The following is a 17,203-nucleotide window of genomic DNA, read 5'->3' as shown; positions in this document are numbered from 1 at the left end:
AGTGACAGAAATGGGTGTGAAACCAATGCTGGATCCCGGAGAGCCATACATTTCTGAAAAGTAGACAAAATTCAGAATTCAGCAAGGGGTCATTTGTCAAGGTTTTTCTATAGAAAGTAACACTTGAAATAAAAAAAATATTGAAATTGAGTTGAACAAAACAGGTAATTGTGTGTATGTTTACATCTGTAACTTTTTCTAAGTATGGCAGATTTTCAAAAGCTGTATCGTTACATCCACTGGATCCTTTTTTGCAAATAGTACCTCACTTGTGTGGGTAGCGTTAGTGTCCATGACAGGAAATGCCCCAAAACTCAACTTGGACACATAACATTTTTCCTCTGAAAACTGACTTGTTTTTTGCAATGTGTCTAGTTGTGGGTTTTGGGCTCTGGCTCAGCCAGCACCTAGGGAAACCAAGCAAACCTGTAAATTTTTGAAACTAGGTGCCAAGGGGAATCCAGGATGGGGTAACTTATGTGGCTTTCACCAATTTTTTTCCCAGAATCTCCTGCAAACCTCAAAACTTGTCTAAAAACACATTTTCCTCACATTTCTGTGATGCAAAGTTCTGGAATCTGAGGGGAGCCACAAACTTCCTTCCACCCACCGTTCCCCCAAGTCGTTAGATAAAAATGGTACCTCACCTTTGTGGGTAGGCCTAGTGCCTACAACAGGAAATGGCCCAAAAGGGAACATGGACACCACATTTTTCCACTGAAAACTGACTCGTTTTTTTGCAGTATGCCTAGCTATGGATTTTGAGCCTTAGCTCAGCCTGCACTGAGGGAAACATACCAAACCTGAACATTTGTGAAAACTAGACACTTAGCGAACTCCAGGATGGGATGACTTGTGTGGCTCTCACCACATTTCTCTACCCAGAACCCATTGCAAACCTCAAAATGTGTCTAAAAACACATATTCCTTTTATTTCTGTGATGAAAAGTCTTGGAATCTGAGGGGAGCCACAAATATTCTTACACCCAGCGTTCCCCCAAGTCTCCCGATAATAACAGTACCTCACTTTTGTGGGTAAGCCTAGTGCCAGTGACAGCAGACACCCCAAAACACAACATGGGCCCATCACATTTTACCACTGAAAACTGACTTGTTTTTTGCAATGTGCCGACCTGTGGATTTTGGCCTCCAACTCATCCAGCACCTAGGAAAATCTAGCAAACCTGTACATTTTTGAAAACTAGAAAACTAGGGAAATCCAGGATGGAGAGACTTGTGTGGCTCTTACCACATTTGTCTGCCCAGAATCACTTGAAAACGTCAAACTGTAGCTAAAAAAAACACATTTTCCGCAAATTTCTGTGATGCAAAGTTCTGGAATCTGAGGGGAGCCACAAACTTTCTTCCACCCAGCATTACCTTAACTCTCCCTATAAAAATGGTACCTCACTTGTGAGGATAGGCCTACTGCCTGCAACAAGAAACGCCCCAAAACACAACATGGACAGATCACATTTTTCCACTGAAAACTGACTTGTTTTTTTCAATGTGCCTAGCTGTGAATTGTAGGCTCTAGCTCATTAGGCACCTAGGAAATCCTGCCAAACCTATGCATTTTGAAAACTAGACATCAGAATGGGGTGACTTGTGTGGCTCTCACCACATTTTGTTACCCAGAACCCCTTGCAAACCTCAAACTTTGTCTAAATAAACACATTTTCCTCACATATCTGTGATGCAAAGTTATGGAATATAAAAGGAGCCACAAAATTCCTTTTATCCAGCATTCCCCCCAAGACTCCCAATACAAATGGTACCTCACTTGTGTTGGTAGGCCTAGTGGCTGTGTCAGGAAATGGGCCAAAACACAACAGACTCGTTTTTTAACAATGTGCTTAGCTGTGGATTTGGGGCTCTATCTTAGCCTGCACAGAGGGAAACCTATCAAATCTGCACAGGTTTTAAAACTAGACCCTTAGGGGAATCCAAGATGGTGTGACATATTTGGCTCTCTCTGTAATTTGTTACCCAGAATCCTTTGCAAACCTCAACATTTGTCTAAAAAACACATTTTACCCACATTTCTGTGATGGAAAGTTCTGGAATCTGAGGGGAGCCACAAAGTTCCTACCTCCTAGTATTCCCCTTCATCTCCTGATAAAAATGATACCTCATTTTGATGGGTGGGCCAAGTGCCTGCAACAGGGAAGGGCTTAAAACGTGTAGAGATTGAGGGGGCACCAAAGCGTGTTCATAAGCTCAGTTCTTGTTTATATATGTTTTTAGGCTGACTCTGCTTTGGGCACCTACAAAAGTGAGGTATAATGTTAATCAGGACACCAAGGGGTACTTTGAGTGGTAGGAAATTTGTGGATGATTTATGTTTCTGGAAGAATAAGGTACAGAAATGCAAGGGAAATGTGTGATTTTAGTCACATTTTGAGATTTGAAAGGCATTGTGAGTAAGAAAACTTGTTGGGATCCACAAGAGGCACACCACCCTGTACTTCCCTTGGTGTCCTGTTTTCAAACCTATCTAGAGTTGGTAGATTTTCCCTGGACAAGAAGCAAGTAGGCTATCAAGTCTCTTACTTCTGTGATGTCCCAAACACTCAAACTGTGAAAAAAACCTTAGGTTTTGTTAAAAAGACCCCTCACCCGCCAACTTAGTTGGTGGCATGCTTCATAATTGGGGTCCCACCCAAGACATCTAGGATATTAGGGGTGTGCTTTGATGCCTGTTTAGAGAGGGGGGTTTTCATGAGTTGAATTCCCAACTGAGAGGAGAAGTGCAATAAATACATCTTGCGGCTACCAGCTTTTTTTTCACACATACATACTAGTTGGATTTTTTACAAGGGTGAGTGATGGTAACATTTTATTAACAAGAGATTTCACAAAAAATGAAATGCTCTGTTAATAATTGAACAGTCAAAAAACTGAACCAAGGACACACAGCTTGTGATCTGTAAAGCAGGGTCAAGGCATCAACCTCTTTACAGTCCATTCACACACCTTTCATACGTGACACACACAAGACCATTTACGCCATCCGCAGTGGGCCAAGCACATTACAACGCTCACTTCAACAGACAGTGCCATTCAAAGGCCCATCACTTTCATACGCCCACATGCCTGACAGCAATCACACCGGTTGAAGGAGTGTGTGGACCGGCGTTTGGCTAGCACTGCCAGCCATGCACCAGCTCACACACACTGGCAGCCAAGTGCCAGCTCACTCACCCCCCCCAGCCAAGCGCCAGCCCACATACACCGCCAGCCAAACCCAAGCCCACGCACACCGCCAGCAAAACACCATCCCACGCACAGTGGCAGCCAAGACCAGTCCTCGCACACTGCCAGCCAAGTGCCAGTCCACGTACACCACCAGCCAAGCTTTAGTCTACACACACAGCCATCACATTTAAAAAAACAAAAACGAAAAAAAAAACAGACCAATTTTAAGTAAATACAAAACTACAAACATAACAGCTTTAACTAAATACATCACACTAATGCCAACTATGAAATTGAACAAAAAAGTAAAATGATACAGACCAGGCAATGCTCACTGGTGTTCCCAAAAATTAATTTGTGTGTGGTACATTCTAAAACAAGGTGCCACACACAGCCCGGGTTTAGAAGGACAATCAGGGCAGAGCATACAACTCTCCTTCACATACAGGCTCTACATCTCTTACATGGATTGTTTTTTTGGAGCGTGGGAGGAATGTGCTCAGCAAAGTGGCGATCTTTCAATCTAGCCATATCCTCCACCACTCCAACTCTGAGTACACTTGCTTGTTCCACTTCAAGGCTGCCTATCACAGACTGCTAAAACTGAACAAAAGTCATCTTTGACTTTGAAGAACAATCCTTGAACACAACAAAAGCATTAAAGGTTGCTAAATGGAAGAGATGGCTAGCCAACTTCTTATACCAAATGTAAGTCTTAAGAACAGCAGTGTAAGATTCCAGCCACTGATCTACTCTGTCACAGCACCCATGTGTTTATTGTAGTCAAAAATGCACACAGGTTTGCTCAATTCAGCAACCTGACCCCAGACAGTCACAGGTGAAGTACTTTCATCATGGATGATAGTCGGCTTGCAGACATCCCAGCTGTCTGCAAATTTCACAGCTAGCAGTTCATTACTACTTAAGAACACTGCACTGTCCCCTCTCAAGTGTTTTACAAACAAGTACCTTCAGATAACCTTTACAGTTAGAGTGGACAGTGCCACAAGCAACAGTGTCCACTTTGAACAATTCCCAGAACAACTGCACACCAGCGAAGAAGTTATCTAAGTACAAATGGTGACCTTTGTTAACAAGTCATCAACCAATTTCCTGCACAATTTGCCCACTAACTCCGAAAGTGGACAGACAACCAGGTGAGTCAGTAGTGGAATCTCTTCCAGTGTAGACCCCGAAATTAGAGACATATCCTGTACTACTCTCAGACAGCTTATACTTCTTAATTCCATAACAAGCCCTTTTGCTAGGAATTTACTGCGTAAAAACCAGATGGCCGTTGAACAGGACCAAAGTCTCATCCACAGCTGTTTCTTTCCCTGGAACATACATCTCTGAAAATCAGTCCACAGAGTGATTAAGGACAGGTCGAATCATAAAAAGAAGGTCACAGTCAGGGTGATCTCATGCTAACGCTAAAGCATTATCAACAAATTGCAGCACCCGACGACTCATGATTGCAGGAAATATGGCCATTGCCATCAAGGGGCTGATAGGTCAATATGAAGACAGCAATTAAACTCAATAACTTCTTAGGCAAGGGTCGCTCACCAAAAATCACCAGAATTTACAATCTCTGATGTCTAGTGGTTTCTGCCCCCCTTTGGGCAGATGGGCCTACAAAATAGAGCCCAATTTGCACCCAAAGGGGCAGAAAAGGCCCTAATAGGGTCCCCCTAAAGGGAGCAACCCTTGCCCAAGGGGCTGCTCCCCAGAATCGCCAAAATTAAAAATTCCCTGGTGTCTATTAGTTTCTGCCCCCTTGGGGCAGATCGGCCTAAGAAAATGGGCGATCTGCCCCTAAAGGGGACAGGGAGGAAGAACAAGCCAAATATGTGCCCCCTGGTGACCCTTGACCAAACACACAAAACACAGAAATTATTGGTGGCCTAGTGTGTATTCCTGCTGCACGATCGCAATGCTACGCGCGATTGTGTGGCAGAAATATATTTCAATGAGACACCAAGGGAAGGAAGAACTCTTTCCTTTCCCGCCAGTGCCTCTTTGAACCCCACCCAGCCCTCCCAGGAGGAAAACCATATCTCATTCACCGATCAGTGCTGGAAGCAAATGGCTTCCAGCCCCGCTGGCCTGCTCTCATAACAGAGCGCAGCGTGTATGCTGGTGTTATCAGGTAGCCGGAGAGCGGGTCGGGGTGGCAGCGAAAACGCTTCAGATGCCATCCCTGGTGGCTAGGTGTAGGGAGACGACCCACAGGGGGAGCGCCAGTGCTTTACCCGTGGGTGGGTGTGAGGAAGGCTGGGAGCTGGTCACAGCACACACCCACCCAGGTGTCAGATGGCTCCCAGCCGTCCGACACAATCAGGGGCTTAAGATGTCTGTGTGTTTATGTGATTATGAAGCTGTTTTTCCCTAGGTTGCCCCGCTCACATTCTTTTTCACAAAGTGCAAGTCACATATTTAGATGTTATTTTTTCCACTAAGCAGTAGAGTAAAAAATGCCCATACAATGGATTCTGGTGGCGACATGGAAGCCTGAGTATGAACATTTTACAGGTCTTAATTTCCTTCTTCTTCTGCTTTTTCTAGACTTCTCCTTTCCTTTTCTTTCTGTCCAGAAGCCACTGGACAGAGCAGCACTCCCACTCAGTGCGCATATATGTTTGGCTGGCCGTTTCGGGTGGCCAAACACACATGCGCATTAGGCTTTCTCAACCCGGCTCTGAATTGCTGGGTTGGAGACATCAGGCAGAGATTCCCACTCTGCCTTGGAGCACCTTTGCTGACAGCAACGTCCAGATTGGCCGCAGGGAAGGCTGGAAGCCTGTGCCTGCAGCCTACAGCTGCAGGGAAGGCAAGAGGCGTGGCATGGTGGTGGCGACAGCGATTCAGGTACGTTTTTTTTTTTTTCTTGCCCTCTCCCCTGCTCCGACCCACCACGTGCCGCGAGACCCTCTTGGGTTTACCATCTTTCCTGGTGGCATCACAGGGCCCTATGAAAAACAAAATGGTATGTCACCTGCCAGTCGACAACCACCTTCCACCATTCTTTAGATGTTGTGTTAGGGTAGCAGGTGAAACAGATAGGAACCACAATGATTTTGTTTTTGCAGAATGTCTATTACTGCCCTTTTATAGATCAGTTTTCAGTGTATTGTCCTGATATAGTCAAACCTTTCTCATAAAAGATCTAGCGCAAGACTGATTAGGTCTGGCTTTGCGGCACAGTTGTCATTGAGACCTGTTGTTATTAGTTCATTAATAGATACATAGTAGGCTTTGGTTCCCCCCCACAAAAATATGACCCTCTCACGTCATGCATTTGGAGTTTAATTTATTGTTGGGCCTCATGTGGTGTGTTTTTATTGCAACGTGTGAGGAACTATTTTACATCTCTAAATTACACCGAATTATCATACATAGCAATTCTTGATATCGTAGGTGCGTTGTTTACAGTGAGCAACCCTATTTGTTTTTTCACAGCAGCATGTTTTTTATATATTTTAGTCAGGACTCAAAATGCAAGCCAGTCCTATTGGCTTTGCCAATGTTTGTTTTAACAAGGAACTTAGATGGAAAAAAATCGAGATATAAAAGTTCTTACCTCGGGGCTTAAATATGCTCTTTGTGTAGTTTGAAAATCAGTGGGTAACAGTAGTGCACCTACAACCTTAACTCCTTTAAGGCAGACTTTGGTTGTGGTACCACGGAGAGCTCATCTCCTCAGGTTTCACATCATTTCATTGCCGCAGTATGTTATAAAAGACTTATGATGGTCTTAACAGCTTTTACACTGAAGGGTTCCAACTTAATTTGAAATCCTATATTGGGTTACAGAAATGTAAAAGGTAGTCCTAGTGAATCAGAGACCATATTGTATTTCTCCTCAAAGAGTAAATGTCAATGTTTTATTTGCGTGTCAATATCTTCCTATTTAGGAATGATTTTGCCAGCAATTGCACTGCTGGTTCTAGTATCCAGTGATTTTGTAACCGCTTAGGTGCTGTGTCATGGAATACATGAAAGATTCACTATAGCAGCTGCATGACAAATTCATCCTTTATATCACGGTTCAGTGGCAGCTGGGAACAACATGACAGAAATAATTCATTCTTCAAAGGACCAGACCTACCCTGCATCCAGGGAGGAGGGCGAGGTCATGCAAAATAAGACAGACATATGGTCTGGATCTGTAGAGTTACCCATATATATCGAAAAAATACTTGTATCCCCTTATGATAGGAGGCTGCAAAGAATTCAGCCCTTGACCTCAATGAGATTCTATGAGCTTATAGACATCCCATATAGGCTTCAGAGAATGACACATAGGAACCGCAATGAATAGATGTGGGGTTGTCTTCCTACGCACGTTTGTCGAGCCTTCACAGTCTGCTTCCGTCTCGCTCTTTCTCAGTGTGCCCAAATTTTAGTGCCCCGTATTTTCCCCTCCCACTTCACTCAAAATTGATAGTGTGGAACTAAATGGTTAATAATCTTTAGCGAGTCTGAGACTATACATAAAAATTACTGTTGAGGTCCAGACCATGAAATCAAGTTTCAGCAAAGTAAGAATGAGCAAAGCAAGCAACAGCGATAACTGCCAGGGTGTCCAGCATAGGTCCAAAAGGGTCGGATCTATGCAATATTTGAAGGGAATCACTGTGTCAGCTGGTTGTATTTAGAGTGAATTATCTAAATGTATCTTAAGCCGCTATCCTGAAAACCAGGTAGGGACCCACCCTTATATTGGACGTCTTTGGACATCTTTGAATCAAGGAAACTGTTTCTCTCGGGGCAGCGTGAGTAAAGATTTATCTCCTTTTGATTGTCGAGAAACTAGCACCAGAGTGCAACATTCTTGTCCACCAAATCCTCGTGCATTTTAACTTCTGAAAGACACGAGTCAATGCCTGGCTTGTTGATCATCTTTCATGTATTGTAGGGTCATGCCGTTTTAATGCTCTGATATTAAGTCATCATAAGTCAGCTGATTTTTAATTGGTGCCACGTACTACAGATAAATGATGATGTATAAATAGCTGAAAATATTGGTCTAATTTACTCGAAACAATCTTATAAATTTACTAAGCCATATTATACTTTGTTTGAGCTATTTAAATGCCTTCAGAAAATATTTGCTAAATATTAACTAAACAAGAGAAAACACTCAAAGGTGGCAACTGGGTTGTTTTTCTCATCTAATCTGCCTTTTTGATGTTGTATTGAGTTGTTATTATCATTATCTATGTTTGTCTGAAGAAAGCTTGTACGAACTGTGTGTATGGTTTTGAAATAACACAATCTGATTCATGCTTTTTCCCTTCTTTGCTTCTTTTGCTGTTTCTTTTTAATGCTGCTCCCACTGAAGTCTCCTTCCAAGTGGTTTTGGAAACTGGTCCCTGTAAGTTTGCAAAACGGCTTCTTTTTGGATCTATACATTTTGTTTGTGAATGGCTTTTCCCATGTCATGCTGGTTTTGTCCTGCTTGCTGTTAGACCGAACAAGGATTGTAGTTTAGAACAACATACATTTCCTCCTTTCCATTTCAACTCACATTGTGAGGAAACAGAGCTTTATATATGAGGCAATTCTGAAATTACTGGGTTTTATGCAGGTTTACGGTGTGTTTGCATTTGTTTTGTTATCCTGAACAAGAAAGTATGCATGTTGCTTCTCTTCAATGACTTTTGGCAGGCTTCTGACGTATGGAGCACAATTGGTGTTTTGCTTTTGCTTCTTATTTCAGCCCAAACAGATAATTTGATTATCTGTTTAAAGGTCAATATCTGTGGTTTCACTCTTTTTCTATGAAAATTATAACATACATGGACAGGTTGCAAAAGTGTCTTCATTCGTAGAATTGAAAAAAAAACTAGCTCCCTGTATCTGGTAAAATACCTCTCCCTTAGATAAGGGCTCAAGATTACAAGGGAGAATGCGAGGAAGAGTGTGTCCTCCCAATACCTCACCACCATACAACTTGTTGATGCTACTCTCTCCCAAGAAATACTACACTAAATATGATGGGTAAACTAGGTTTCTAATAATAATACGTTATTCCATCTAGGGAGTTAAAGAAAGTCTGCTTATTCAAACTAGTGGCAAGATTATTACTTCTCAAGGAATTTTTAAAATCAAATAGGGGGCTTATGGTACATTAGGACTCACCTTTTCTGTAGCAAACAAGGCCAGAAGATATTTCAAAGAGGCCCTTGCTGGTACAAAGTTACTCGTGTGCATATCCTGTTTAGTGATCATAAACATGCTGCCTGGTTCTTCCAGTGCTGCCGGTCCTGTAATGAATATCTTCTGTTTTCCTTTCCCCAGCACATGATGAAGTCTAAGCCCTCTACATTGATGAAACTAGGGTATGCATGTCCAACATACATCCAAGATGGCCAGATCTTTGCCAGATTTGTGAGGGCATTCGTATTAGATAAATATACATAGTTACTCAAAGTGAAGCTCAATTACATGTCCTGAACATTTTGTTCAGTGCCACAGCTGAACTTGGAACTGCTTCTTTGCTCATAGTCAATGATGGTGCCAGATTAAGGCTGGTACCTCCTCAGCCATCTGCTAGAAGCAAATCACAAATGATAGGGTGGTGACCACCACTGAGACCACTCCTCCAGTCAAGACCCAGTCTTACTACATACCTTGTCAATACCCCTTGAACGCTTGCTCCATACACCTAAGCATTTCTATGTAAATAAGAGGTAGCCATATTTAGTTCAGTTGCAAAACCCACGCTTTAACAGGAATGAAAATCCTCCCATTCCAAACCTCCATTAGAAAATCACATGAGGAAAATGCTCCTGGGGTCCCCTAACTGGAGAGTGGTTGAGCCTGAGTTACTACACCTTCAGACACTGACAAGCTATGGGGACTTTTCTGCAGTAGTGTATCTAGCTACAAAACAGTTGTCACCCACATCATCTGCTATAAAATATTTATACTTTAATCATGGCCTCGTTATCTAGCTCTTATTTTCTTGCTTTGATGCATTTCTTCCTTCACAGGAATCAATGCCTGACAAGGTCAATGAATCTTTTGACCCAGCATAAGGACCTCAATAAATTTCAATACAAACCAATTCAGTTTACTCGGTATGACCAATGTGGCCACTTAAGGAAAACTCCAGTCAAAAATAAAGTTAAGGAGTTTTATTTCCAGCTTAAACTCAAAGTCATGGAGACAATACTCAAGACAAAATAATAAAGATACAGTATTATCAAAGGTTGCCCAAGGCGACAAAAAAGGTTTATATGAACTAATATTAATAAAACTAATCACTCAACAAATACAATACAGAACATCAGGAGAATAGTGTGATGTACGGAAAACAAGCATTACTCAGTTCTAATAAGCATTAAGGCAATTTAAATCATCTAGGTTCAACTAGTTAAATCAAAAGAAATCTGACAGATTAGCCAATCAGGGAATAATGTGCTGGGCTAAATACATGTGGACAAAAGACAAAAAGGACAAAAAGGGCTAAAAGAATTTGGAATACCAAAACCTTGGGCAACAAATCACTTACTAAAGTGGGCAAAAAGTAAGTAAATAAGGGAGGTGTCAGACTCTCAGAAGCTCGGTCAAAAGTCTTCTCTGGGTCATTGGAAAATTGCTAATTCTCAGTAAGGCATTTCAAAGGGGCAAAAGGTAGAAAGGATCATACCACTTGAAGTCCAAAGTTTTTGGCATGCAGCAAGGAATGGCAAAAGGATACTGAACTCAGTCCAGTTCATTGAGCAAAATGATTCATCCATCCATCGCTCCACATGACGTTTAAGGTGTACCATCCAATAGAAAATTTAGAATTCTCAAGACGTTCATGAGAACTGTGTCCATCTGTACTCTTCCATGGAAGATTGTAATAATTGTATATGTGGCCAGTCCACAGTCCTGAATGTACGGTACTCAAGGCAAACTTCCCCAGGCTCACTATGTGTAGAACAATTGACATCTATTACCAAGTTAGCATTCTCATTAGAATGAAATCTGAAAGGAAAGGTTCATGTTAGCAAGATGACTAGACATTTTCTGCACAGTCAAAAATACAGGGCCTAGCAGGCATCATTTAGGTTAATGCAAGTGGATTAAAACAGCACATTAAATCATGCAAAAAAGACACAATAAACACGCAAATTATAAAATCAACATTAATAAACTTTAATTAATGTTCATGTTACAGTTACTTTTAAATGAAATACCTTTCTGTCAATATGGCTCAAAACTACATTTCTCTACTTTTGTATATGATTTTAAAACATTCCCCAACATGATGATAAATTAATTCTTTAAACACGAGATTTATTAGCTAGTCTACATGGGTCTCATAGAGTGTATTTACGCTAACATGGCTTCTCAGTGCATCACTTTACAACTAAACTATTAGTACTTTGGTTAACTTAATGCATAAACTGTCACATATAGACTATCATTGTCATGTGAGTGCCAATACTAAAATTACTGCTCCCTCACTTGTATTCAAGTGTGTGGGCTGTCCAGTTTCTGTTTTTAAGTATCCCCTGCTACCTACGTAGCAAGCTGATTCTTGCCAATGGTGGAGCAGGGACATTTGTTAAATATTTGGTTTACGGCGTGATTTTATGAACTCACCAAATCAGCAGCCCCTGCTGTTACTCAGGCTAGGCCAACAGACCATTGCCATAAGTGAGAATTAATCAGGAGCTGCAAATCAAACCAACTAGTCATCACAGTTTTCAATTTCAATCTCTTGGGAGTCAACGAAAAGAGTTGGTGTGAGTTTCAAAGCTGTATTAAAGTCTCAAAATTGTAAATCTTTATTAGGAGAATCAATAATAAATCTCATCAGTTTATTTGGATCAGTCAGGGTGGGTAATAAGAATGGCTGAATAGAAGAACAATAGCATTTAAATGTCTTCCATAAAGTAAAAATCCTAATACTAATCCTGGGGAATTGGAGAAAAGCAACAGTTAAAACCCATAAGGATCTCTAAATCGAGAGGTAAAACATGAAGCTTTTAGCATAAAATCTCAAATAGTAATTAATTAAAGCAGAACTTCCCATAAAGAGAGGTTTGAGAAACTCAGTAGAGTCTCAGAACAACATAAATTCAGGCAGGGAAAATGAAAGGTACTCTCAGAATGAATCTGAGAAGCATCTGCAAAGGGTTCTGCAGAGAGTCTGAAAAGGGTCTGTGAAGTGAGTCTCATCCTACTCTAGGATCACTTTTATAGAGTTTCATATCAACATTTGAAAGGAAAGCCTCCGTTGTCTAAGCAGTCAAAAGACAATAGCTAAGAGATACATCTACATTCAAATGAAATATTTTGTGAAACATTTTGTAGAAACTCAGGAGAATACCCACCATTTGTCTACTATAAGAAAACTACAGTTTATGGTTAGGCCTTTACATAATTTCATTAGATCATAGGTTTCTCACCCATCTAAACTGACAAGACATATTGTCCATGTGGAAACATCCACGTAAATTAACTAAACATTGTAACATATTATTATATTTAATAAAAACCAAGGGCCTGATTTAGATCTTGGTGGCGGAAAATAGTCTGTCACAAATATGACGAATATTCTGTCTCCAGTGTTACGATCCTTTAATATGCTGTTGAGATTGTAATACAGCGGACGAGTTATACATCACATTTGTGACGGAGTAATCTTGCTGCCAGGATCTAAATCAGGCCCCAAGTTTATGGGAAAGTCAAAACTTAGCACTTTATTATTATAGAATCATGCATTTCACAACATGTCACCTTTACTGAATATTAACATTGCAAATACTGCTTGACCTAGGTTAGCTAAACAAAAGTATTCTGCAGCTATTGAAACTTAATACATGTAAATGTGAAAGCCTAGTGCTCTCATTTGCTTTTAAAATATGGCTTTTCATCTAAGGCCTATGAATTATGTCTATATGTCAATAGCATTAATTTTTGGTATTTAAACATGCCCTAACACCAATCTCACCAGTCCCTGTGCATCATTTGTCACACTAACCATATTCAGCAAACAAATGTCCCATTTCTAGTCAGTCCGAGTTGTGACTAACATAGGCATCTCAAGGCATCTCAAGGTATATAAATGTGTCAATACAGGAAGCCCCAAGATGTGCAAGTTACAAGCAGCTCTCTTGGTGCCAATGGTAGACAGCCATAAGAACGGAAATGTGTGCCAAGAGGATGCAGCCCAAATATCTGTCAACCATAGGCATTCCAGCCACCTTTGTCCAAAGCTCACATCATAAGATCAAGGCTCATCATTTCCTTATGGGCTTGCCACAACCTTTAGTGCCAAATAACATTTGGGTGGTTGATTTAGGTTCCCTGTTGCTTGATGTGTATTAACCACTGCTCTTCATAAATGTATTTAATGCCCCTTCAGTAGAAGCAAGTTTTCATCATAAAACCTGACACTGATCGATGCCATCCCGACTAGTGACCATGGGATTAATGGTAAGGGCTTAGCCATTACAGCCGTTTTCCTAAAGCATTATGAAGCAAAGTAGTAGGCCCATGCTTGAACTGGGACTCACTCAACCTGAAGAAGTCAGCATGAAAAGTGGGAAGAGAGGTGCCAGAATGAGTTTTATCAGACAGAAACAGAAGAGGTCAGTGACGTGGGAGCAAAAATAGTATCTGCTTTTAATAAGGGCCTTTATGAGTTGTGAGCAGACTGGTTAAAGCAGTGTTTTCAGATGCTGCAGGGGAATGGTGAATGGATGCTTTCTGACATTTCTTCCTTCTGGAAATCAGAAGTGCATCAGAACATGTTGCCATGTGCATACTTAATGTAATGTTTGGGCATGGGGCTCTTGTTTTTTTAAGTTTCTCTGTCTTCAATTTTGAACGTCAATTTTTTTCAAGTCATGATGTGATTCAAAGCTCTTTGAAGAGGGTTAATGTAACATATTGGCACCTACAAAATACAAATAAGTACAAATTTACCTTTCTCTCTGAGTGCATCCCCTGTTGTTTTAACATCTGGTTCGACATCCCTCTCTTTTGTTAATTCCATTATTGCCAGGTATCTCATATTAACACATCAAAGGCTAAAAAACACTACACATGGAGGAGATAGTATTTCAGAAACATTCACGACAACTCACATTTTGAAACACAATATCAGTGACTTGCCATACAGATGGCTGCCTCTTCATATGCCATTGAAGCCATCCCCTCACAAAAGGATCCCAACACTGGATTGGTGCATCCTATTGCATACATCTCACAAACTGTAACATCTTTAGAATCTATAACAACATTTATGGTCAGGAGCTCTTTGCCAACAAAGAAGTATTGGCCAGTCAGATACATTATTTGGAGGGGCTCAGCATCGCATCACTATCTGGACAGACCACAAGAACATAGATTACTTAAAGTCCATGAAAAGTATGAACCCTAAAAATTCAAGGCAGTCTCTTTTCTTATCTAAATGCAGCTATGAATACATGTCATGACAAGAAGAGGGAGCAGCAAACTGTCCTGCATGCTGCTATTGCATTAGCTGCTGGGTTCGTCAAGGACGTTGTCAGATTACATTTGTTGCCACATATCATTATCACAGATCGTCTTTGTTCTGTCTCTGGGTCTCTGTTTACATCTCGATTTTGAAAGAACAATGCCAAATACAAGCAAGAGATTTTCAGACAGGCATTGCAGCCCTGATCAGAATTCAAGGTAGAAGAAAAGATATAGCTGTCCATTGAAAAGACTGTTTCCATTACTTCAGTCACTACTTCCCCCATTCTAGTTGGTGAAGCACCTTCCCCAAGATAGGTAAGAGCATTCCACAGGAAGTTTCCTATTTAACCCAATCTCAAAAGAAGGCGGGGCCTTTGGGAGAGGGCTACTGTCAAATCTCTGAGATTAACACATCAAAAAAGGGTTAAGAAACACAACACGTGGGGGAGGTGTAGGACAGGACAATGGAAACTACAGTCATGAATGAAAGACATATCCATGGTCACTTTAGCAACACTCTGCACCACCCACTAAAGGGTCGGTATTTGACAAGGGAACATCAAGGTCAATTTAGGTAGAGCCTAAAAAGACCTCTCTGACCTGAAAGCTGGTGTCTGGCAACACAACAGTGACTAAAACTCAGTTACCTTAGTTCGCATCCAACGTTGTTCTCACACTGTTACTATTTTCTACCTTGCTGGTTACTTTCTGTCCCTCGTTTGTTGCCACCTTCTTGCCTTTGCTTCCGTAGAAGACATTGGATGCAACTAAAACTAAGCTTCACTGGTGCTGGGGAGGTTGTCTTTTTTTGGTTCTGTACAAGTCTCCAAGTTTTCCTGGACGCTAGTTACAGTATGAGTCCTTTTTACAACTTCATGCATTGTGAGTCCCTGTTTTTGGCCACATGCTTACTGTCTTATCTTGGTATATCTTGACAGATACGTTGTACTTTGCCTTTGTAGCCTGTGGTACTGTGCAATCCTGTAAACCAGTAAAGCCTGTCCAGGTCTTCAACATCCAACCTGCTGTGGCATGTGTTTCTCTCTACCTCTCTCTCCCAGTCCCATTTCCTCCTAGTGATAAGCATTCCCTCACTTTCCTGAATTTTTTAGAGTGGATGAAGAAGGGTAGAAGGTAGGATTGGCATTGCTGTCCTGTATTCAATATATCCAAGAGTTGTGACAATCAGACGCACAGTCCTCAATCTCCTGGTCTAGCTATTTTATTTTCTCAACTTCTGTTACATCCTTACCACCCTATAACCCTACAAACAAGATTCCTTTTCAAATCACAAACATTGTCCAGTGATAAGAACAATTCACAAATACTCAGTACAAAACACTGACCACTGGAAACAAAAATTGAAAGGATAAGTGAAGTACACTGCTTTAAGTAAGATGAAAAAGGTGGAGTTAAAATATGTTTGGCTTAAGGAGCCTTTAGGTGAGCTGTGGCCTATGTTATTAATGTGAAATTGCATCCTGTGTTTAACAGATTCATAAATGGTATCTCACTTGAAAAAGCATAATCAAAACCAGCAAGATATTTTATTTAACAGTTTATATAGCACCCATATCCATGGCCAAAAACAATATAAAACTTGATAACGCAAGTTTAAAGTACCTAAATGGTTAACTTCACTTGATTATTCTGAGCCAAATTCAAATCTTACCAGTAAGTAACAAGGAGTACTGTTGGAGTGGCTAAGATTATCCTTGCTCTAAAATCCCATTTATATGGTATCAAGTGTTGGTCCATCTACTGTTTTTGGCAGGTGTTATTAAGGACCCTGTTGAAATAACCAGTATATATTATGCCCATTATTATTAGCTATTACAGTGAAGTGGCAATTACTTCATATATATGATTTGTGTAATTCCATATTATTTTGCAACATGCATGTTCTCATTAAGATATCGACCAGTTATATTAAAGTTGTTCCATTAAATCCAAGGCCCAAATGTTCCTATTTCTTTGTTATTGGAAAGTGATGCAGAATGTTTTATGTTGTGAAGTATTTTGATAAAATAATATTACGTTAACTGAAATGGATATTACTCCAGGAAATGTTCTCTGAGAAAACTGGGATGAACATAACAAGAGTAAACAGGCACAAATATTTCCCCAAAAATAAACTAATCCACACAGAGCAGGCATAAGTAAAATGTATTTTGTACAAAGTTTAGAAATCTGGGTATGCTAGTATATCCTTTTGAATCCCATTGCAACTATATGTAAGTTGGATGTTTTGGGATGGTTGTTTAATTGGAACGATTTTGAAAAAAGATCCAATATTTTCTAAAAATGCACTCACATTTAAAAAAAAATTGTGTACTTAGTTATAGTAGGCAGCAAACACCGTGTCTGTGTTTACCCAGTGACACCCATGCACTTTATAGAAGAGAATGTATTTGCTTCACCATAACTCCCATATAGACATACCACAAACAGTGCTTAATTTTAGTGTGTGGTTGCAGGTTGGGCCCTTGGCATTCATTTTTGGGGACAAGTACTTATTATTCCTCATCAAACTTTGATCCAGAACAAGAGAGAC

At 40.6% G+C, this 17,203-nt stretch overlaps 1 protein-coding gene across 4 annotated transcripts in view; it reads left to right on the top strand.

The window, feature by feature from the left end:
- Nucleotides 1–17,203, top strand: part of CAMSAP2 (calmodulin regulated spectrin associated protein family member 2) — a 452,998-nt gene that overhangs the window by 264,450 nt on the left and 171,345 nt on the right. For 2 of the 4 annotated variants that reach the window (XM_069231424.1, XM_069231423.1), the window contains exon 5: nucleotides 8,546–8,578. The exons of the other annotated variants lie outside the window; for them this stretch is intronic. In XM_069231424.1, the coding sequence (XP_069087525.1) occupies nucleotides 8,546–8,578 (33 nt within the window). The remainder of the gene's footprint in view (nucleotides 1–8,545; nucleotides 8,579–17,203) is intronic. 4 annotated transcript variants of the gene reach the window in all.

This window comes from Pleurodeles waltl, chromosome 4_2, assembly GCF_031143425.1.
Source record: "Pleurodeles waltl isolate 20211129_DDA chromosome 4_2, aPleWal1.hap1.20221129, whole genome shotgun sequence".
Lineage (NCBI taxonomy): Eukaryota > Metazoa > Chordata > Amphibia > Caudata > Salamandridae > Pleurodeles > Pleurodeles waltl.
This window is presented reverse-complemented; position numbering and strand designations above follow the sequence as displayed.